Genomic DNA, 23,206 nt, shown 5'->3' with positions numbered 1-23,206 from the left:
AAGTGAGATGACACTTTGGAAACGAGGAGATGTTGAACAGGGAAACGTCTGCTACTTTATGCTGATGCCATCGGTTTCTTACCATCAGACCAGGTGTGCCATCTGTTCCTCTCACACTTCTCTGTTGGCCACAGGTGCAGAGTGTTGCTTCTCATACTTGGGCTGGCGCCTAGTGAGACTCATTTCTGTTCCAAAGCTCTCTGTGGACTTAGTAGAATTCAGCATTGCAAGACAGTTGCGTGGGGTGTGTGTTGGATGTGTGGGATTTTAAAATGTCTACAGTTCATATAAGTTCTTAGTGCCTTTCAAAGCTAGATCATTCTTTGGTACAGATTCTATCCCATTGACCTTTCACTTCAGTCAATGGAATATTTATAGACATGCTTATTTTAGTACATATTTATATTTTATTTATCATTGGTTTAGTTAGCATTTTCTTACTGTTCTGAGGTTCTTATTAGTTTGCTGTCCACATACATAGTTAGGCTATGAGTACTGCATTGCTCCATTGTCCATTGCCTATGGCCCCAGGCACTATCCTTAAGTAGAGTTGTTTCATGGCTTTTTTTTTTTTTGGGGGGGGGAGGGCTGTCCCTAGTAGCCACAAACAGAAGAAGATCCTTGCAGCCAGGAAGGTAGAGTGCATGCCAAACATGTGTAAGGTCCCAGGTTTAACACTCCACATAGTAGGAAATAATAACATGGTTCTTTGGCCTTGGTCTCTCTCTCTCTCATCATATATATATATATATATATATATATATATATATATATATATATATATATATATATATATATATATATATATATATATATTGAATCTTCAGTAAAATAAAACAGAAGTTGGATCAGGGAGGTGGCTCAGCATTAAGACAGAATCCTTGTGTGTGTGTGAGACATCATGGTTTCTGTCTCTCTTTTTTTAAAAAATATTTCTTTATTCCTTTTTGTTGCCCTTGTTTTTATTGTTGTAGTTATTATTGTTGTTACTGATGTCGTTGTTGGATAGAGCAGAGAGAAATGGAGAGAGGAGGGGAAGATGGGGGGGGGGGATAGACACCTGCAGACCTGCTTCACCGCTTGTGAAGTGACTCCCCTGCATGTGGGGAGCCGAAGGCTCGAACTGGGATCCTTACACTGGTTCTTGCGCTTTGTGCCACCTGCGCTAAACCCGCTGCACTACCGCCTGACTCCCAGTTTCTGTCTCGTAAAAAGAAGAGGGAATTCCTGAGATGAAAGACTGAGAAGCACATTTTTAAAAAAAAATTTATTTATTTTCCCTTTTGTTGCCCTTACTATTTTTTATTGTTGTTGAAATTATTGTTGTTACTGATGTTGTTGTTGTTGGATAGGACAGAGAGATGGGGAAGACAGAAGTGGGAGAGAAAGAGAGATACCTGCAGACCTGCTTCACCGCCTGTGAAGCGACTCCCTGCAGGTGGGGAGCCGGGGGCTTGAACTGAGATCCTTATACCAGTCCTTGTACTTCGCACCACGAAGCACATATTTTTATGTTTGTTTTTTATTTCCATGATACTGCTACTGTTAATAAATATTTAGATGAAATTAGATTGTAAACTCTGAGAATGCTGAGTGAAGTGGTTTTGTTTATGATGTGCCACCCTATGTTCACTCTCATTTGTTCAAGGCTGTTATTTTTTATTTACATGTTGTATTTGTTTACAATCACTTCCAATGCTCAGTGGTGTTTTTGTAGGAAATATGATCATTCTTCTACTTGGATATCACTTAGTTGACATATTTGGAAGCATCTTCAATTTAGTCCCTGAATTGTCTGTCTGTTTCTCTCTCTTTTAGTTAAACTTGCTTAATAAGAAAGAAAGAAGGGGGAGTCAGGTGGTAGCACAGCAGGTTAAGCACATGTGGCATGGAACCCAAGGACCTGAGTAAGGATCCGGCTTCCCACCTGCAGGGGAGTCTCTTCATAGGCAGTGAAGCAGGTCTGCTAAATGCTAATATTTGATTGTCCTGAATCTATTAAATAGTGGCATAATATATAAATATTATTACAGGTTATAAGACACAGTAATGTAACAAACCTACCACCCAACCCAGTGGCATCATTAACTTGAATCTAACCCATGCACTCCCCTCTATCCCTTAGACCAATTCTCTCCCCTGTCAGAAAATAGAAAAGTAGCTAGTTTGAATTGAATGCTGTTTTCCCTTGTTTATTATTTGTATGCCTGAACAATAGATTGTTTAGGTTTTTTTTTTTGGTTCTAAGCATTGTAAAAATGGTGTCAAGAAAAATGTAGTCATACAGAACTTGCTTTTTATTTTCTATGGTAGTTTCTATAATTTAAGTATATTGTGGGTATGATTGCTATTCATTTTAGTATTTCATGCTATCCTGTTTTCTGAATATACAGTGGTATGAAAAATAATAAGCTAGCCTTCTTACTAGAGATAGTTTTTCTCTTTCAAACAACCTGTATGCATTGACCTTGATTGGTTAACATATAGACATTAAAACAGATATTTCTTCCTCCCCCCCCCTTCATTCCTTCTATATTTTCTTTTTTTAAATGTGTAAAAATTGTCACAGTCAGTAGTCTTTCATAAAATTTCCTTTTTTTAAGAAAAGGGATTGACTTTAGAGTGAGGTCCTTTTTACAACTCAAAATTTAGAGGATTATGCAGCCTTCCCTGAGACATTTTCATGCAGTCCTTTACAAGATGACATAAATGTCACAGGCACGTCATCTTCACAGCTGCAATTCTCAATGAGTCTCCATAGTCAGTTTTATAGACATTAAAAAAAAAATCCTTAGTTTTTCTCAAATCGTCTCATTTTAGCATCATCGTTTGCACAGAAAAACAATCCCTTTCTAAGTTAAAAGTTTGGGCTCTGAAGACTCATTTGTGAATGCCATTTAAAATTTATTTTTAATTAAGCGTAATGTTGGTAAGAGGTGCCAGACATTCAGAGCTCTGGAGACTACAGGCATCCGTATATCTACAGAATAAGTCTGGCTCAAACAGTGAAGGTATGTTCTGCTTCCTGTTGTGTTCCTGTCTGTGTCTAGAGAGAGGAATTGTCCCAGTGAGTAGACTCACAGTTTTTGGGTCCCACTCAGCACACATCTAACAAATAGAGAGGGTTCACTGGTAACCATAGTTTAAAATTCAGCATGGTTTTTACCAATTCATTTTACTCATCCTAGTAAATTGTCATCAAGTGTTAATGACTTTGGGCTTCTGTCATCATTATTTAATTCAGACTGGAACTCAGTGCCAAAAACATTTGCTGTTCCCTTCATTGGTTAGCCCAAGAGACCCCTGCCTTTCCCTATGAGAAAGTTGGATATAATTGGCCTTAATCTTTTATAAAAGTCAATATTTTAGGGGTCAGGCGGTAGCGCAGTGGGTTGAGTGCACATGGTGCAAAGCGCAAGGACCGGCTCCCCACCTGCAGGGGGGGTTGCTTCACAGGTTGTGAAGCAGGTCTGCAGGTGTCTATCTTTTTCTCCCCCTCTCTGTCTTCTCCTCCTCTCTTCATTTTCTCTCTGTCCTGTCCAACAACGAAAGACATCAACAACAACAATAATAACCACAACACAGCTACAACAACAAGGGCAACAAAAGGGGGGGGAAATGGCCTCCAGGAGCAGTGGATTCATGGTGCAGGCACCGAGCCCCAGCAGTTACCCTGGAGGCAAAAAAAAAAGTATTTTAAAGTTCTAACTGGAAATAGACAACTCCAACTTTTGTTATTATCAGAGAAATGAAGGTACTAGTATTACGTAGTGGCTGAACCAAATTAGAAATCTTATAGTGATGGGAGTTGGGTGGTAGTGCAGCAGGTTAAGTGCACATGGTGCAAAGTGCAAGGACCAGCATAAGGGTCCCAGTTGGAGCCCCTGGCTTTCCACCTGTGGGGGAGTCGCTTTATAGGCAGTGAAGCAGGTCTGCAGGTGTCTTTCTCTCCCCCTCTCTGTATTCCCCATCTCTGTCCATTTCTCCTATCTGACAAAGACGACAGCAGTAACAACAATAAAAACTACAACAATAAACAACAAGGGCAACAAAAGGGAATAAATAAATATTTTTTTTAATTGTAAAAAAAAAAGAAATCTTATAGTGAAGAATCTCTGAGAGATGGCTTGAGAGATAAAACACTGGACTCGAAAACATAAGATCCTGAGTTTGATCCGATGCCCTTGTTATCTCTAAAAATATATATATATATATTATCTGAAAGAATCTGGGCTATATTTTCTGGGTCATGGCTATTAAAATGATATAATATTTCTGATAAGTGTGCTACTAATGTTAAGTACATTCATCATTGATTATCTTGGCTACATCATTACTCGAGATCATGGCAGCTAGTTTTAGACAAATGGATTTATTTCTTGATTGTAGATATCTCATTCCTGTACAGAAGGTACAGTGGGTCAATTTAATGGTACATTAACTTTGCCTCTGGATTTTATGACTGCATTTAAGGAATGATTTGCATCTTAGAGATTACAAGAAATTTGGGCCATTTTACGATGTTATTTTATTACTGAGGAAATGTTTTACCAGACTGTAGTCACAAGGATAATATAGTTTCACATCTCCCCAAAATAGGTGTCACCCACTACCAAATTGTTTAGGATATTCTTAAGCTGTCTATCTCACTTAACTCTTAGGAATAAATAGCAAGAATGGAATGTTGCCTCTCAAGCTTTGTGAACTCTGCTTTAATTTTAATAAATTTAACTTGAAGATTTAGGGGATGAAGAATAGCAATGGTTATTAGCCAGAAGACTGGTCTGTTGGGTCTTATCTTCAGTTTGGTAACTTACATTTATTTTATAATTTTATATGATTTATAAATCCCTATATTTAATATTCTAACGAATTTGTGTGAGTTTCATTGATTCATCTAGAAGTTAACCTTGGTTTTTATCTAAGCTGAATAGTTAAGGCAACTATTGCTGCTAAAGCCACAGTGGCAAGTTTGATTCCTCTGTAAACCTGTTGTCAGCATTTTGTTCCAAAGCCAAGTATGTCTTATCTTACTGGAGCCAGCCATATTATCATGATCAGAAACATCTGCCAAGTCCAGTCTGGTTTACTAGGCTAGTATGTATAAGGAAGCACCGATTATTTGCCAGGCCCTATGGAAGCCATGTTTGATTTCCATGTTCCAATCCTAACTAAAATAAGTGAAGTGCTTTTAGGCTTATTTGATTATTTCTCTAGAGAGTTCAAAATACATATACATATCTTTATTTTTGTTGGTTTTAGATGAACTTACTTTATTTATTTATTTATTTATTTATTTTACCAGAGCACTGCTCAGCTCTGGCTTATGGTGGTACCAGAAAATTAACTCAGAGCCTTGTGAGTGTACCATACTACTAAGTAGCTTCCCTGGGCCCAACTTTTCTTTTTTTTTTTTTTTTAAGAGATAATAGCTCCAAAGTCCCAGGTTCAATCCCTCACACCACCATAAGCCAGAGCTAAGCAGTGCTCTGGTTAAAAAAAAAAAAAAAGATAATATACCACAGCACCATTCAACTATCTGTGGATCTCCTCCTGTACTCGATAATCATGTGCTTCCATATGGTGCCTGAACTTGAGTAGGACCTCATGGATGATAAGGCTTGTGCCCTATTGGGAAAGTGATCTCCTGGTCCCCCTAAGTTTAGTTTAGACAAGAATTATTTGTATGGAAGAACAAGGTAAATACTTGAAGTCTGATGTTTGTTTCTGTCAGTTTTTCCCTTGAGATAACTGCCCAAGTTTTCAGGACAGTGGAATCAGAGCTTAATTAGAAACTGAAGGAAAAGCAGGTTTGTGAGGCCCTTTCCTTATTGCCCTGAGGTGGAATAGAGTAAGTATGTATGACTGTAATAGATTGGAAATTACTTGACTCAGAAGATGAAGTAAGTGATTTCACCTCCTACTAAGAGAAAAACTATTAACAAAAAATTTTGACTGTTTCCTTATCTTTCACAGGTAAGTGTGGTGCAAGATTCTGTCAACATTTCTGGCCAGAATACCATGAATATGGTGAAGGTTCCTGAATGCCGATTGGCAGATGAGTTAGGAGGATTGTGGGAGAATTCCCGGTTTACAGACTGTTGTTTGTGTGTCGCTGGACAGGAATTCCAGGCTCACAAAGCTATCTTAGCAGGTTAGTATTAACTCATGGGGCGGGGCAATTAAGGTTTGGTGAATCAAAGAGAAACAGTCACTGAGCAATCACCTTTTAAATAACTTCAGCTTTTTAGACTAGTACAAAAAAGCTTCAACTAAATATATCCTTACATTGTGGTGACATTAGTTATGTGACCATATGGAGTATATGCGCCATAAAAATCGTATTCCTGGGACTGTCAAAATAGCTCACTTGGATAGTGCACTTCTTTGCCATTTGTACAACCCAGGTTTGAGCCCAGCCCTCACCACACTGTAGGAAGCTTCAAGGCTATGGTCTCTTTCACTCTCTCTCTGCCTGCCAAAAAAAAAAAAAATTTAAAACAAACAAAAAAAGATATTTCTGCTTTTCCTCTCTGTAGTGGACATATACATGTTTCAAAGAATAGATGATAATATGGTGTTGAATTCTTTTGCAGCTACTGGTTAAGACTAGGAGTCAATTACCTATTCAGCCACCAAGTTGTAGATGGCTCTCATGATTGTATCCTGACTCCCTGGGCAGATGACCTCACCAGTGTGTCCTGAAACCTCACCACCCCAGAGCCCTACCCTGCCAGGGAAAGATAGAAACAGTCTGGGTTTATGGATTGACCTCTACTAAGCAACACCAATGTCCAGCAGAGAAGTAATTACAGAAGCCAGAACACCTACTTTGCACTCCATTAAGAATTTTGGTCCATACTCCCAGAGGGGAATAAATGATAGGGGAAGATGAACAGAGGGCACTGAACTCCAGCTCCATCAGGACCTAGAGAGAGAAAAAGGAAGGACATTCAGAGTAGTAATAGGTGTAGGTGTGACTTAGGAAGGCAGGACCATAGGGGGAAAAGGGGGAGGGGCAAATATAACAAACTATACAGATAGTTATAGAAATAATAGTGAATCCATTTCAGCAATTTTAGCTTCCAGTGGAGGGAATGGAGATACAGAACTCTGGTGGTGGTAACGGTGCAGAATTATACCCCTGTTTTCTTATAATTTTATAATCAACCTTAAGTCATTAATAAAATTAAAAGAGAAAGAAAAGAGTGTCAGCCTGTCCACAAGGCCTAGGATATAATGGAGAAAATTTTAGTTTCAAGGGAATAAAGTACCATCCAGACAGCCTGGGTGTCTTAGCTCTGTTTTTGATAGAAGTACTACTGGAAGAGTAAAAATTCTGCCAGTTACCTGGAGGTTGAGGGGTCCAATCTTGATCTTTAAGATCAAGGAAAATGGACACAGGAGGAACTGATAGGATTTTTTAAATTAAAAAAAATATTTATTTATTTATTTATTACTGGATAGAGACAGAGAGAAGTTGACAGGAAAGGGGGGAGATAGGAAAAGAGACAGAGGACACCTGCAGCCCTGCTTCACCACTTGTGAAGCTTTCCCCTTACAGGTGGGGACCAGGGGCTTAAACCTGGGTCCTTGGCACATTGTAATGTGTGTGCTTAACCAGGTGCGCCACTGCCTGGCCCCAATTTTTAAATTTTATTTATTTATTTATTTATTTATTTATTTATTTATTTATTTATTTATTGGATAGAGACAGCCAGAAATTGAGAAGGAAGGGGGTGATAGGGAGAGAGACAGAGACATCTGCAGCACTGCTTCACTCATGAAACTTGCTCCCTGCATGTGAGGACTAGGGAATCAAAACCTGGTCCTTGCACATTATAACATGTCCACTCAACCAGATGCACCACCATCACCCAATCCCAGGAATAACTTTTCTTTACCTCACATGAAAGCTTAGCCTTCAATCACAAACTTATTTTGAGGCCATAGACATGGGGAAATCTTGTGAACCTTTAAGTAGCAGATGTCTTATCAAAATCTGCAGCTCTGTCATTCTACAATGCACACCTAGTAAGACCTCAGTGTGGCCCAGTATGACCACATTTCTGTCTGCCCCCCCTCCCCCATGTCTCTGTCTGTCTCTCTCTTTCTCACCAGAGCGCTTAGCAACTCTGGTTTATGGTGGTTCAGGGGGACTAAACCTGGGACTTCAGAGCCTCAGGCATGAGTGTCTCTTTGCATAGCCGTTAACGTTATCTACTCCCAATTTTCTCTTTCTCAGTTATATTTCTAAAGGAAGTCATTTAACACTAAGGTTAGTGGCTCTACATTACCAAGAAAAGAACTCAGTTTCTACAGGTATACAGTCAATTCTTTATCCTTCTCAACAATGGTCACTTCACACCTTTCCTATTCTCTCTCATGCCAAGCTTCTTAAAGATGACCTTTTTTTCTTCTAAGAGAAAATGGAGGCCCTTCTATAAGAACCTTCTTAATTCTTAACCTATGTTTACCTTGCATTCTGCTGTAAGAAGCAGACTGTTTTCTACTTGTTTCATACCCCATACCTTCTCAGCTTTGTTCTGTCAGTCAGTCCCTTGCTGTCTGGTATCATCACCATTTCTCTCCCACTGTCTGTTTGCCCTCAGGTCTATAAGCAATTTGTATTTCTCTCTATAGTTACTGTCTCTCCTTTTCAGAGATGTTTCTTTAGTTAGCACATTCATGATCTGTTTCTTTTCTCCCATTTATCCTCAGCTCACCTCCATTCAGGTAAGCAGTTACAAGACCTTCTAGCCCCCAAATTAATTCTCTTTCCTCCCCGCCGTTGCTTTCAATTTTCATTCTCACTCTTGCTCTTTCTCTCGTTCTCCTCTGGCTTAAGGTAGTGTTGGGAATTGAACCTGAGACTGTGGAGCCCCAGGAATTAAAATCATTTTGTGGGAGTCAGGCAGTAGTGCAGTGGGTTAAGCACATGTGGTACAAAGTACAAAGACCAGTGTAAGGATCGCGGTTCAAGCCCCCGGCTCTCCCCCTCTCTGTCTTCCCTACACTCTCCATTTCTCCCTGTCCTATCCAACGACGACAACAAGAATAACTACAATAAAAAACAGCAACAAGGGCAACAAAAGGGAATAAATAAATGAATAAATATTTTTTAAAAATTAAAAAAAAATCATTTTGCATAACCACTATGCTCTCCCTATCCCTGAATATCTCTTTAATTCATATATTATTTGAGTCTTCTGGTTTTTTTCCCTGGTTCTCTGGTTACTTCTAATGTGTGACCTCCCTCTATGTCTGTCCTTTTAAAAGATTGGTGTTCCCTAAGGGTTTGCTTCAGTTCTCTTTTCTCTCTGGTTATTTCCCCCAAGCAATATTATTTATTATAGGGAGTTGGGTGGTAGCGCAGTGGGTTGAGCGCAGGTGGCGCAAAGTGCAAAGACTGGCGTAAGGACCCTGGTTCAATTGAGCCCTCGGCTCCCCACCTGCAGGGGAGTCACTTCACAAGCGGTGAAGCAGGTCTGCAGGTGTCTCTTTCTCTGCCCCTCTGTGTCTTCCCCTCCTCTCTTCATTTCACTCTGTACTATCCAACATCAATAACAACAATAAAAACAAGGGCAACAAAAAGGGAATAAATAAATATGAAAAATAAAAATTAAAAATGTACATTATTTATTTTGATAGCATCAGCTCTGTCTACCCATAAAGACCCTTTAAGCACTTAATTGCTTGAGCCTTTCTCTCTCTATGAAAAGCACCAGCTCATTAGTTTTTAATTTCTATAATGTATTTATTTAGTATCTTGTGATCTATAACCATTCTGAGATAAAAATTAATATCCTTTTGGGGTGGATTAAAATATCAAGACTAGGAAGGTATTTGTCCAAGATTATGTGTTTAGAAAATGGCATATTAAAGAAAAAAGAAGAACATGGCATTTAAAATTAGTCCTGATATAAACTGTAGGTACAGTCCCAGTTACCTGCTAGTTCAGTCCTGGTTTATATTCCATCTGTTTTTCCTCTCTTATAGACTGATTGGTAAGTCTTAATGTTTACCAGAACCTCTGATCTGTTAGACAGCATGATTAAATTTTTGGTTCCTTGACCATTTTATTACTTTTATGATTGCAATTAAGTTTTCTTTGTAACATGTGTTAGACAAAATACTTATATTTAGAACTCTGTTTCCCCATCTTTTCTCATATTCCATCCCTAAGGAAAAATAATTTAAATCATCCCTAATGAAAGATATTAAATACTAAGGAATAAAATTTTATCAGTAGGGTTGAGCTTTGAAGGGCCATGCATGATTATAAATAACATCTAAGATTTATTTTTTCTGGCCTCTTTGGAGCATTATCACTTCTTTTTTTTTTTTTTAAATATTTATTTAGTTTCCCTTCTGTTGCCCTTGTTGTTTAACATTGTTGTAGTTATTATTGTTGTTACTGATGTTGTTGTTTTTGGATAGGACAGAGAGAAATGGAGAGAGATGGGGAAGACAGAGGGGGAGAGAAAGACAGATACCTGCAGACCTGCTTTCACCACTTGTGAAGTGACCCCCCCAGCAGGTGGGGAGCCAGGGGCTTGAACCAGGATCCTTAAGCCGGTCCTTGGCTTTGTGCCACGTGCACTTAACCCGCTGCGCCACCGCACATTATCACTTCTGATGAGAATGCACGGCTTGGAGGAATAGACAACCTGCTGTAATTGAGCATGTACTTTGAGTGGTTGCCATTGAGCCTTGTTTTCGGACTTGCTTTTTGGTCTCTAAAAATGGAGAAGAGTAGTTATCACTTCTTTGAGCAAAAATCTATGCTTTTTTGTTTAAGGAAGGACTTAAATTTGAACCTACAGATACACCAGAGGTTATCATTGTAATTCAACATAGGTAATTTGAGTAATTTCTTTTAAATAGGAATGATTGACATGAAGTTAATAAATTATTTTTGAAGTAGTAATTACTTTTCTGCCCTTTGTACTAAAATTATTCAGTTATTGTTATAAGAAAGGAATCTTACACTTCTGGTATCATTTTAGACTAAGGCCCTTTCCTGTAGCAATAAGATAGAGAAGAAAATTAACTTCTTTTTTGTTGCAGAACTAAGAGAAATTTCTGTGATAACCTTGTCTGTATTCCTTTTACATTGCAGCTCGGTCTCCAGTCTTCAGTGCTATGTTTGAACATGAAATGGAGGAGAGCAAAAAGGTACTTCACAGGATAAAGATGCATTTTTTTTTCTCTAAGCTAGATGACTTGATTCAGCTGATTTCCTAATTTTGGCAATAAAAATTACTTTCCTAATTTTTTTCTTACTGTATTATTAAAATGGAGTACAATTCCTTCAACATTTTTCTGAGTACAGAATGAGGTGGTCCAAAAGTATTCTAGGTAAAAACCTACTATTTAATTCCAGGAAGATTATTCCAGTTTTGGGTGAGGTTATTAGAGATGTGTTCCTACACAGCAGACTCAGGAAGAGATAAAAACTATTAGGTTATCAGAAAAGTCATAATATATTTTTCTTTTTTTCTATGCAAAAATGCATCATGACTTCTCTTGACAATCTATATCAGAGAGAAATAGCTGGTACAACTGATGGGCACAAACTATTATCAAATAAGACAAGAAGAAAATTTCCATTCAGGTTAGATTTAAAAGGATAGATGTGTTTCTCTTTATCAGAGTTTAAAGACTGAAAATTGTTTAGGGGTTTTGTTCTGTTGGAATGTTTCTCATTTTCAGTTTTTCTGGCATAGAACCGGGTTGAAATCAATGATGTGGAGCCTGAAGTTTTTAAGGAAATGATGTGCTTCATTTACACGGGAAAGGCTCCGAACCTCGACAAAATGGCTGATGATTTGCTGGCAGCTGCTGACAAGGTAAAACAGGAATAGAAGAATGATGGCAAGAGTAGTTTTTGTAATCTGTTGAGTTTCTTGATTGAGCTTCATTATTGCGTTGTGTATAAAATTGAGCACATATACTAGCTTATTGAAGATTTTAACACAGACGTTGATAAAACTTTTATTCTCAAAGGCATCGTGCTTTGAATGGTAAGCTAGTTCTCACCTTACCTATGAAAAGACAGATAAATTTGTTGTTTATCCTCTTCTCTTCTCCATCTCGGTGTTAGAAATACAGTAATACGGGAGTTGGGTGGTAGCACAGCAGGTTAAGCGCAGGTGGCGGCAAAGCACAAGGACCGGCTCAAGAATCCCGGTTCGAGCCCATGGCTCCTTACCTGCAGGGGAGTTGCTTCACAAGCAGTGAAGCAGATCTGCAGGTGTCTTTTCTCTCCCCCTCTCTGTCTTCCCTCCTCTCTCCATTTCTTTTTGTCCTATCCAACAGCGACAACATCAACAACAACAATAATAACTACAACAATAAAACAAGGTCAACAAAAGGAAATAAATTATTTTTTAAAAAGAAATACAGTAATACTAACTTTTAGATCATACTTGATAATTTACAAAGTGCTCTGAAGTACACTAACTTGTTCTCTCTACATATCCAATAAAAAAGTAAAGAATACTTTTAAAAAAATAATTAAGTTTAACCACAGTAGGGTTTTCTGTGTGTGTGTGTTTACTGTAGGATTTATTATTATTTTTAATTTGTTCCCTTTTGTTGTCCTTGTTGCTTTTTATTGTTGTAGTTACTGTTATTGATGTCATCGTTGTTGTATAGGACAGAGAGAAATAGAAATAGGAGGGGAAGACAGAGGGGAGGAGAGAAAGATAGACACCTGCAGACCTGCTTCACTTTCTGTGAAGCAACTCCCCTGCAGGTGAGGGGCTGGGGGCTTGAACCGGGATCCTTTTTTTTTTTTTTTTTAACATTTATTTATTTATTCCCTTTTGTTGCCCTTGTTGTTTTTTATTGTTGTAGTAGTTGTTATTGATGTCGTTGTTATTGGATAGGACAGAGAGAAATGGAGATAGGAGGGGGAGATGGGGAGAGAAAGACAGACACCTGTAGACGTGCTTCACCACTTGTGAATCGACTCCCCTACAGGTGGGGAGCTGGGGGCTTGAACCAGGATTCTTATGCCAGTCCCTGCACTTTGCACCACATGCACTTAACCTTGAACCGGGATCCTTAAGCTGATCCTTGCGCTTTGCACCACCTGCGCTTAACCCGCTGCACTACTGCCCAACTTCCTGGATTTATTATTTTTTTATCAGTGGTTCAATAACAATTCACAAAAGTCTGAGATTATAGAAATATAGTTTCACATTGTACCCACCACCAAAGTTCTGTGCCCTACCCTGCATTGCAGTATTTCTCAGAACCTCTAGTATGTTAATGTGCACTGTAAGTTTGCTGAAAGGGAATATGATAATTAGTATTTCTCCAATTTAGTTAACCATGGAATCAAGAATCACCTCCAGGAACTAATATTTCTCACATACACACAGTCTGGGAAACGTTTATTATGTAGATACATCAGAGTGAGCTCAGTGACATGCCCTTCAAGGCCTTGTGGTCTAAGGAGGGGAAGAGGGACAGAGTAAAAGTTGGCTGTCCTCTGGAAGCTTTTTCTTGTGTTTGCAGAGGAGGGGTGAATCCTTAAACCTAGTCAGCAGTAGATTCTGAGAGAGAGGTAGTTCCACGCCACTAGTGCCTCGTCTTACTTTGATGGTTGGGTACCCACCTGAGGGCAAAACTGGCTCTAGTGTCCAAGTACACTAGAGCCTTCTCAAGATTCTAGTAGGAATAGTCTCCTTTTACTATTCTTTTTACCCCTGAGGACAAAGGAAAGTGCGTATGTTTACAGGGTAACAGGTTTGATCTTTATTGATCAGCTTGTTTGGTTTGTCTATAAAGGATAAGCCATATATACCCAATCACTGCTACTGATAAGATTGAATTATGGTTGTATCCTTACTGTTGAGGTCAGGGAACAGACAGGGAAACCTAGGAGCACAGACACTCAGACACTTTGCTGCACTGCAGTTGCACACATGGGAAGTGAGAACTTGAGCACAAAAGATGTACACTGTGGGAGGAGCTTTGGTAAGGTAATCACACCTGGTGATTTCAGCAGACCAATGGAAATCTGGCCCCAGTGTGACATGTATAAGGTTTAAGACCTTATACATGTCCTTAAGAGGACTTGCAAGGAGAGGTCTTTTTGGGATCTTCCTAGGCCCTCGGTCCCTACTCTCTGAGCTTTCTCTTCACTTTTTCACTTTTGCACTATATCTACCTCCTAATTTAATAGAAGATTGGAATCTGCATACCGATAGTGGGTGTTATCTTTTTTTTTCTTAATATTCATTTATTTATAAAAAGGAAACACTGACAGAAACCATAGGATAAGAGGGGTACAACTCCACACAATTCCCACCACCAGAACTCTGTATCCCACCCCCTCCCCTGATAGCTTTCCTATTTTTAAAATTCTTTTTATATTTATTTATATTTCCCTTTTGTTGCCCTTGTTGCTTAACATTGTTGTGGTTATTGAAGTTACTGTTGGTGGATAGGACAGAGAGAAATGGAGAGAAGAGGGGAAGACAGAGAGGGGGAGAGAAAGATAGATACCTGCAGAACTGCTTCACTGCCTGTGAAGCGACTCCCCTGCAGGTAGGGAGCCGGGAGCTTGAAACGGGATCCTTACATTGTTGGTCCTTGTGCTTTGTGCCACGTGTGTTTAACCGGCTGTGCCACCACCCGACTTCCAGTAGCTTTCCTATTTTTTGTCCCTCAGGGAGTATGAACCCAGGGTCATTATGGGGTACAGAAGGTGGAAGGTCAGGCTTCTGTAATTGCTTCCCTGCTGAACAGGGGTGTTGACAGGTCAATTCATACTCCCAGCCTGTCTCTCTCTTTCCCTAGTGGGGCAGAGATCTGGGCAGGCAGGGCTCCAGTACACATTGGTGGGGTTGTCTGCCCAGGGAAGTCCGGTTGGTAGCATCATGGTAGCATCTGGAACCTGGTGGCCAAAAGAAGAGTTAACATATAAAGCAGAACAAATTGTTGACTAATCATGAACCTAAAGGCTGGAATAGTGCAGATGAAGAGTTGGGAGTCTCTGTTTAAAATAGGCCTACTAGATAGATAGTAGGCCTATTTTAGTTATATTCCAAAGGGCCCATGACTATACTAGTTTTTTGGGTTTTTTTTTCCCTGAGCCTGACATCTGATATGCAGGTGGATCCAAGTTATTGTCTGGGGAGATGATGTCATGGCTGGAAAAAGGGCTAGAAAGCTGGATCAGGGACGAGAGTAGCTCCCAAATATGGGAAAGGGGTATAAATATTGTTGACTGTAAACCCCATCGATTTGATCTGATCTGGGGCCTATATTCAGCTTAGGACCCTGTGTACATGGATGTTATCTTATAATTCTTTCAAGAAGTTCCATGATGAACCCATGGGGGAGAGAGAGCTGGGGAAAGGTCCCCAGCTTCTCCCCCTCCTCCTCAACATTACTGTCTTTCAATCTTTGTTAGTGTAGAAGCCAAGAGCGTGGCATAGTGGATAAAACATTGGACTCCCAAACATGAGGTCTTAAAGTTCAGTCCCTAGCAGCACATTTACCAGAGTGTAGCTTTAGTTATTTTTTTCTCCCGTAAATAAATGAAAGAAAAACAAAAAACTTTATTAGTATAGCTAAGCAATGTGAACTTTCCATGCCCTTCCATGTATAGTACAGTTCTGACCAGAGAAAACTTTCAGTAAGAAAATATTAATTAATTGTAACCTCACTCTTACCTTGTGGAAATAGGCTCAGCCAACTGCCTCCCTTTTTATTTTTAATTTTCTTTATTCCCTTTTGTTGCCTTTGTTGTCTTTTATTGTTATTGTTGTTATTGATGTTGTTGTTGTTGGATAGGACAGAGAGAAATCAAGAGAGGAGGGGAAGACAGAGAGGGAGAGAGAAAGAGAGACACCTGCAGACCTGCTTCACCACTTGTAAAGTGATTCCCCTGCAGGTGGGGAGACAGGGGCTCGAACCAGGATCCTTACGCAGGTCCTTGCACTTTGTGCCACTGCGCTTGACCCGCTGCGCTACTGCCCGACTCCCAACTGCCTCCCTTTTTATTGAGTTTATAATAATTTTGTCTCATCTTTCTCCAGTTTTCAGTGAAGTGGCCTTATATAGACTAGGTGTTTATCCCCCACATCTGCTAGCTTCCATAAGGATGAGTACTATTGCTGACCCACTTTTTAAACAGTAATAGTAAGGTTCAGAATTGCATGCCAGGGTTAAACATATGTGTCAACTGCCTTTTCTATATTTACCTATCAAAAAAATTTTTTTTTTGTTTTAACACTGGGTTATAGTATTATAAGACTTTAGGGGTATGTGTGTATATGTGTGTATGAATATAGCTCATGTCATTCATCTGGAAAGTTCCTGTGCCACTAACATGAAGTAGAACCCTCCAGCTATCCCCATATATGATCAAGTTTTCAATCTTGTTCCTCAGAGAATCTACAGGCAATCTCCTGTGAGTGCACAGAATATAGAGAATCAGTCTGAATCAACATACCAAGGACAGTATTTTCAATATAATGTATTAACTTACATTTTTAAAAAATTTTTTATTTGTTTATTTATTTTCCCTTGTGTTGCCCTTGTCTTTTTATTGTTGTTGTAGTAATTATTGTTGTTATTGATGTCGTTGTTGTTGGATAGGACAGAGAGAAATGGAGAGAGGAGGGGAAGACAGAGGGGGAGAGAAAGACAGACACCTGCAGACCTGCTTCACCGCCTGTGAAGTGACTCCCCTGCAGTTGGGGAGCCGGGGGCTCGAACCAGGATCCTTCCGCCAGTCCCTGCGCTTTGCACCACGTGCGCTTAACCTGCTGCACTACCGCCCGACTCCCGTTAACTTACATTTTTTTAAAAAATAAAGCAGTTGGATCAGAGAGTGCTTTCAGTTTGTTAATGAGAGGTAACTGAGGGGTGTGTTTTCAGATTCCATTCAGAATTTCTCAGCACACAATCTTTTCTCTAAGTTTGTTTAAAAGCATTTTTACCTTTACATTTCCATGTGAGTTTTAGGAAAATAGAAGTCTTTCATGGAAAGATCTAAACATCTAGAATTTATCCCAGGAGACTGAAACATCTCCTTCTGAGCTTTCTAGTCACCTGGGGACATGTGTAATTAGCCCAAAAACAAAACAAAACACATCACCTGGGCCTGGGAGACACAGTTTCAATCTCCTGGGTAAGTACTGCCATTAGGCAGGTTTTTCAGAAGCATAATTAAGAAAAAAACTTTGTCCCTCAAGGGACAAGAATGGCTACTTTTGTCTAATTATGCAGTAGGGATCAGAGCTATTCACAGTATAAGTCCTTTTAAAAGAATGTATTAAGAAAAGGCAGAAGGAATATTTTGTGCAGCAGTATATACAGACTGAACACTTACTCAAAATCAGCTTAAAAACAAAAATCAACCTAATTTCTTCTTTGCTTAATTTCATTCCTGTTTTCCAGTTACTCGCATGTAAAAAAAATTAAAGTTGCACCAAAACCAATAAAGCATTCCTTTGCTGCAGAAGATCACAGTGCCAGCAGATACGCCTTCTAGCCCAGAATTCATAAAATAAAATGGTCCTGGTTTGATTGTCATGATTCAGCCTGGAGGAGTATTGTATCACTGAGTTCTGAGGTTCTCGAAATGGGACCTATACGGAGACTGTGGTTACTCTCAAAACAAACCATTCTCCTGCGAACTGATTATTGGCAGTTTATTTTGTGCTTTTTTTTATTCCTTCCTTCTACTTATCCTTGATGTTCCTTAGTTAACTTTATAGTCTTATCTTGAAAGCAGGAAGTAAAACTGCATCAAAACAAATCAGCTATTTCAGATGTGCCTATACCTTCCATTTCCAGAATGTTTATACCTCTACTTGAAAAATAGAAAGTTTTTAGACTGAAACTACATAGGAGGTCTCTGTTGCTTTGTTCTTTTACCCTGGGAATTTTAACCTCAACCCCAACAAAATAGAACTCCATTTATCCTTCTCTGTCTAAAAGGAGACCTTTGGTGGACTTTCATTCAGGAACCACTAATGGCTGAGGTGCTGGTGAAAATCTCCACAGGGCTCCTTTTCACTGCCTTATGGGCCAGCTGGGAAACCCCACTGGGCTAGTGACAGTGTTTTAGTAGAAAGGGGACTATGCTTTACCCTAGCCTGCTTCTAAATAAAAGGACTGCAGAAAGTTAAAATGTATTGACCCTTGTTTGAAGCAGAATACTGCCTCACTATAAAGGTAGGTGGGGAATATTTAAGTTTAGCTGCTGAGGAAGTTGCTTAGTGGTAGAGCACAGGACTTGCATTTTAATACCCCAGGTTTCAACCCAGGCATTGCATATATCAAAGTGGTTTTCTCTCTCGTTAGTAAATAACAAAAGCTTTACTTTAATTTTGAAGTTAATTAATTTTTGTGTGCTGTACTAGGGAATGGACTGAGAACCTCGTACGTGTGTGACACTTTTGGTGAGAGACACCAAAGTAACACCCCATCATTATGGAGTTCCCTTGTGTGCTGTCTGTGGTGCTCCAATGTGTTGCTGGGTCTTGAACCCAGGACCTCACACATTAAGGCATTTGCTCTACTTGCTGGGCTATTTCTTAGCCTATCCCCAAGTAAAGAATTTTTCTTGTTAAAAAAAAAACAACTTTAATTCTAGTTGGGGTGGTGCAAACTCAAGGGTGTAGGTCTACTCTATAACATTTTTATAATGAAGTTCAGATTTTGAATGGCAGCATGGCAGTTTCAGCTGTTTTAATGTCAGCCTTCTCTATGGCTATGTTTTATAAGTATAGTGGCAGTCATTTCATGGCTTGTGTCATTTTGTTCAGGTATCTAGTTACATGATGGCACAACTATAGAAATCAGCTTCGGTAGAATCAGCCCAAAGCTATTCCTGTTCTGACGACAGCAGTGCTTGTGTTTTACAGTATGCCCTGGAGCGTTTAAAGGTCATGTGTGAGGATGCCCTCTGCAGTAACCTCTCTGTGGAGAATGCAGCAGAAATTCTCATCCTGGCTGACCTCCACAGCGCAGATCAGTTGAAAACGCAGGCAGTGGATTTCATCAACTAGTGAGTTGGCATCTTCAGAGTTCTTTTTTCGGTATAGTTGGGATAGCTAGAAAAATGAGAAAGACTTTGAATTAGTAAGATGAGAAGCTTCATTAACCTTCTAGTAGTAAGTATGGAATTTTCCTCTCTCCCACTAGCTCGACAGTATGGAAGATGGTTTTGCATTCACGAGTCTAACGCTTTCGGTGAATGAGGTGTTTTGCCTTCATTTTAATAATCAGAATTGAAGAAAATGGTCACTTGCTGACCTGATAAAGCTTTGTGCCCCATATAATAGCATCTTTACTTCATACTCAGTGGCTTAATTAAAGGCATGTAGATTTCTGGGAGAAATAGATATTTTTTTTCATAGTAAAATATATCCAGCTATTGATGGTGGTGGAATGAGGGAGAGTAGATCAGACTGAAATATTGCTTTAAGAAATGTTCATTCTAATAGATCTATCTTCACCCTAAGTTACAAATGACCTGTTTATATTGTCCCTGGGACATGGTCTATTCCCTTGCCTGCTGAGAAGCAAAAGTTGGAAAAAGAAAGAGAAGTAGGCCTTATAAGACCTTCACACCAGCTGTTCTAGTGTGACAACCAGTTTAAGTTTGAAGAGTGGTCATTACCTAATACAGAAAATGCCCAGCTACAGCTAACAGTATCAAATAAGCCTATAAAATTGCTTCAGAGCAGCAACAGGCAAATGAGGGAGCAAAGAGACCAGAAAATATTCCTTCTCATGAGTTCTCACTCTGTGCTAGACACATACTTGCTACTTTTTAGATGGTAACCATTCAGTGAAGTATGTTTTTATAAACCCCTCCTTTTTTATCATTAGATGGGCCCAAGACTATGATTTGCTCTGTGGCTAGGAGACTAGTAAATGGCAGAGTCAGATGGAAATTCAGTGCTGTCTGAACAAGAGAACCCTTGCTCTTTTTCCTTACTAACATCACCAGTGAGTAGAAAGAAGATTGACAGTGTGAAGAGCCTGAGGAAATGTTTATTTAGTTTTTTTGTATTTGAGAGTACAGTGTAGCTCATAATCCTGGCTTTCAGGGTTACAATAGCCACAACCTGATCCCTGTCTGTGCATGGTCTAAGAAGGAAATTTTTACACATACTAAGGGGTTTTCATCTGGCTGTTTCTTTCCTTGGCACCTTTAGAACAACTCTGAAAAAATAGGACAGCTAGGTGGCCATTTAATTTATCTGTTGCAGGTAGTGGTAGATAGCATAATGGTTATGCAAAGAGACTTTCATGCCTGAGGCTCCAAAGTCCCATCTTTCATCCCCCATACCACCATAGAGCTGAGCAGTACTCTGATAAAATAATGACAATAATAATAATAATAATAATTTATCTGTTGCCTATTCCTTTGATAACCCTTCTTTCTACATTTTTCCCTAGCCATGCTTCAGATGTCTTGGAGACCTCTGGGTGGAAATCAATGGTGGTGTCACATCCCCACTTGGTGGCCGAGGCATACCGCTCTCTGGCTTCAGCACAGTGCCCTTTTCTGGGACCCCCACGCAAGCGCCTGAAGCAATCCTAAAATCCTGCCTGTTGTAAGACTCCGTTTATTTCCAGAAGCAGCAACCATGGTTGCTGCCACTGATCACCAGGTAGACAGCGCAATCTGTGGAGCTTGTACTCTGTTGTGGGGGGCAAAGACTGCATCATGGCCCCAGACTTTTAAAACAGCACTAAACAAACTTGGGGGAAGTGGGGGGAGGGAAGGGCCCAGGACTTGGGACAGTTCGGCCTAATGAAAACCCTGTTGCTGTGTCACTGTGTTCCCTTTGGCCTGGCCGAGTTTGATACTGTGGGGATTCAGTCTAGGCAATGGCCCCAGGACATCCCAGTGGTGGTACTTCAAAGAAACTTGTCTGCATCTGACTGAGCAGAATAAATTGTCAGGTGCCTGGAGCAAAAAGAAAAAAGAGAGAGAGAGTTTTAAAAGAAGGAAAAAGAAAAGGAAGAAACAATTTTTGCAAAATTTCTCAAAAATCAGTTTATGGATTTCAGTAGTATTTATGTTGAGAGAAAATTTTATTTCATCCAACTGTGCTAAAAACTTGGATCCATTTGTGAAAACTCTTCACCACCAAACAAGTGTCAGAAGAGCTCTCTTATTGTTAGCACTTATTGTTTGCAAGAACAGAATACTTCCTTTTATCCTTTTTTATGAAACATGACAAGTGAAGGTGAAAGGAGAAGGAGGTTATTTGATCTGGAAGATAAGTGTTCTGATGTGGTAGCTTTTGCAAAAAATCTTTATTGCTGTTGAAAACTGGAAAAAAAAATTCATCCAGAATTCATACTGTCTTGACAAGAACTATGGTTCTCTGTTTTTAGATATTGTGGAAAATGTTTTTTGGCATTTTTCTCTGATTTTACTTCTCCCAGTCCCCTTTTCTAAAAAAAAAAAAAAAAGAAAGAAAGAAAGAAAAAAAAAAAACAAGACAAAAAACAAAAATAAATACAGAGCAAAAAGAAGAGGAAAGAAAAGGAAAATTTATTAGTAACGCTGTGTGGAAACAAAAATCCCAGCCCAGATTGCTCAGCTCTTTATACCTGGCTTGCCACCTGCATAGGAGCCAGTCCTGTTCCTTCCAATTTGCCCCTCTTCCTCCAGGGGAGAACTTCCAAATGTTAATTTTTTTCTTTTTGAAAATATAAATAATTACTATTTTGTACTGTGTGGTATCTCTGGTCTTTTGTTTCACTCACCAAAGCGTCATTTGGGTCTGCTTGCTTAAGGGATTTTGAAGACCTAGTTTCATCCTTTAGCTTGCAGATACCATGTTTGAAATATCTCAGCATTAGGGGGTTATTGCATCACCTTAATCTCAAGTTTCCTTTGGGAACTGCCAGCACCTGCCAGTCTCTTGTCCTTCTTGAGTATCTTTCAGTCCACATCCTAATGAGGGAACACACTCCTACCTCTGCCAAGGTAAATAATGAAAATGGGCTTTCCTGAACCCTGTATGTTTCAAGACCTAATCCTGATCTCCCTTCTCCTGTCTAAATACAGAAAAGCCAAGGAGATATGAATGTGGAGATTAAATAAAGGGAAATCATTACCTCTGGTTAGTTCTGTCACTGATTAGATCTTTCCAGAAAAGTTGATGTCTTGGTTTCCAGTGAGCTAACCAGAGTGCCCTGGGATGACAACATTTCCTTCCTCACAGTAATGTCAGCACAGGACAGTGGTATATACTGGTATATGCACTGGTGATTTGACTGGTGTATGTATTTGATGGGACACTATTAGAGGAAGAGTCGACGTATTTTACCTTTACATTTCATTCAATGACATTAACCGTGGCAAGTTTTCCAATTTTCATTTCATTTTACCACTCCTTGGATGGAGTAGATAAGATTATTGATATAATCAAAGACAGAATTTGCTTATTAGAAACCACTTTGCCACATTTCTCTCTACTTCCTCACAAGTGTCCCCTGCATGAGGAAATGCCCACTTCTCCATGTTCTTTTATGGCTGTTATCTAGCACCTCCTCAGTCTTCACTTCAGATTAGCATCCAGACCCAGAGGTCAGGGCACACACAGCATCTCCTCGATCCACATCATCTCCCAGGAGGCTAATTTGCTCTGCAGTTCTGCATACAGTAACTTATGGGAACTTCCCAACAACCTGCTGACTTTGGTAGGACGAGTAACAGAATCGTCCACTTTATGAATAAGAGAAGTGGCAAAAGCCCAAGATCATGTAACTGTTGAGTAGCAGTTCTTCGGATGCAATGCCCTAAAAACAGTTTTCTAAGTAATCAGAGGAAGTTCTATTTCCAAAAGGCTTAGTATGGAATCTGGGGTTAGACTCCCTCTCTGAATGAAACAAAGCTCTGGAGAGGTACCTCTGCTGAGCTGGTCTTCACAGATGCCAAATGACAAATAGTCTTAAGATTTCCTTGGGGCCAGTGGTGGCGCTCCTGGTTGGGCACACATGTTACAATGTGCAAGGACTCAGGTTCAAGCCCCCAGTTCACACCTGCAGGAGGAATGCTTGGCAAGAGGTAAAGCAATGCTGCAGGGTCTGTCTGTCTGTCTCTCTCCCTTGCTATCATTCCCTTCCCTCTTGATTTATGGCTGTCTCTATCCAATAAATAAAGATTAAAAAAAAAAAAGATTTCCTTCACAGAGATCTGTGGGTT

At 39.6% G+C, this 23,206-nt stretch overlaps 1 protein-coding gene across 6 annotated transcripts in view; it reads left to right on the top strand.

Annotated features, from left to right (window-relative positions):
- Nucleotides 1-21,728, top strand: part of SPOP (speckle type BTB/POZ protein) — a 78,469-nt gene extending 56,741 nt beyond the window's left edge. For all 6 annotated transcript variants that reach the window (XM_060203679.1, XM_007525628.3, XM_060203682.1 and 3 more), the window contains 5 exons: nt 5,977-6,154; nt 11,123-11,178; nt 11,730-11,852; nt 18,897-19,039; nt 20,440-21,728. In XM_060203679.1, the coding sequence (XP_060059662.1) occupies nt 5,977-6,154; nt 11,123-11,178; nt 11,730-11,852; nt 18,897-19,039; nt 20,440-20,584 (645 nt within the window). In that variant the 3' untranslated portion in view covers nt 20,585-21,728. The remainder of the gene's footprint in view (nt 1-5,976; nt 6,155-11,122; nt 11,179-11,729; nt 11,853-18,896; nt 19,040-20,439) is intronic.
- The last annotated feature ends 1,478 nt before the right edge of the window (nt 21,729-23,206 follow it).

Source organism: Erinaceus europaeus, chromosome 12, assembly GCF_950295315.1.
Source record: "Erinaceus europaeus chromosome 12, mEriEur2.1, whole genome shotgun sequence".
NCBI lineage: Eukaryota > Metazoa > Chordata > Mammalia > Eulipotyphla > Erinaceidae > Erinaceus > Erinaceus europaeus.
This window is presented reverse-complemented; position numbering and strand designations above follow the sequence as displayed.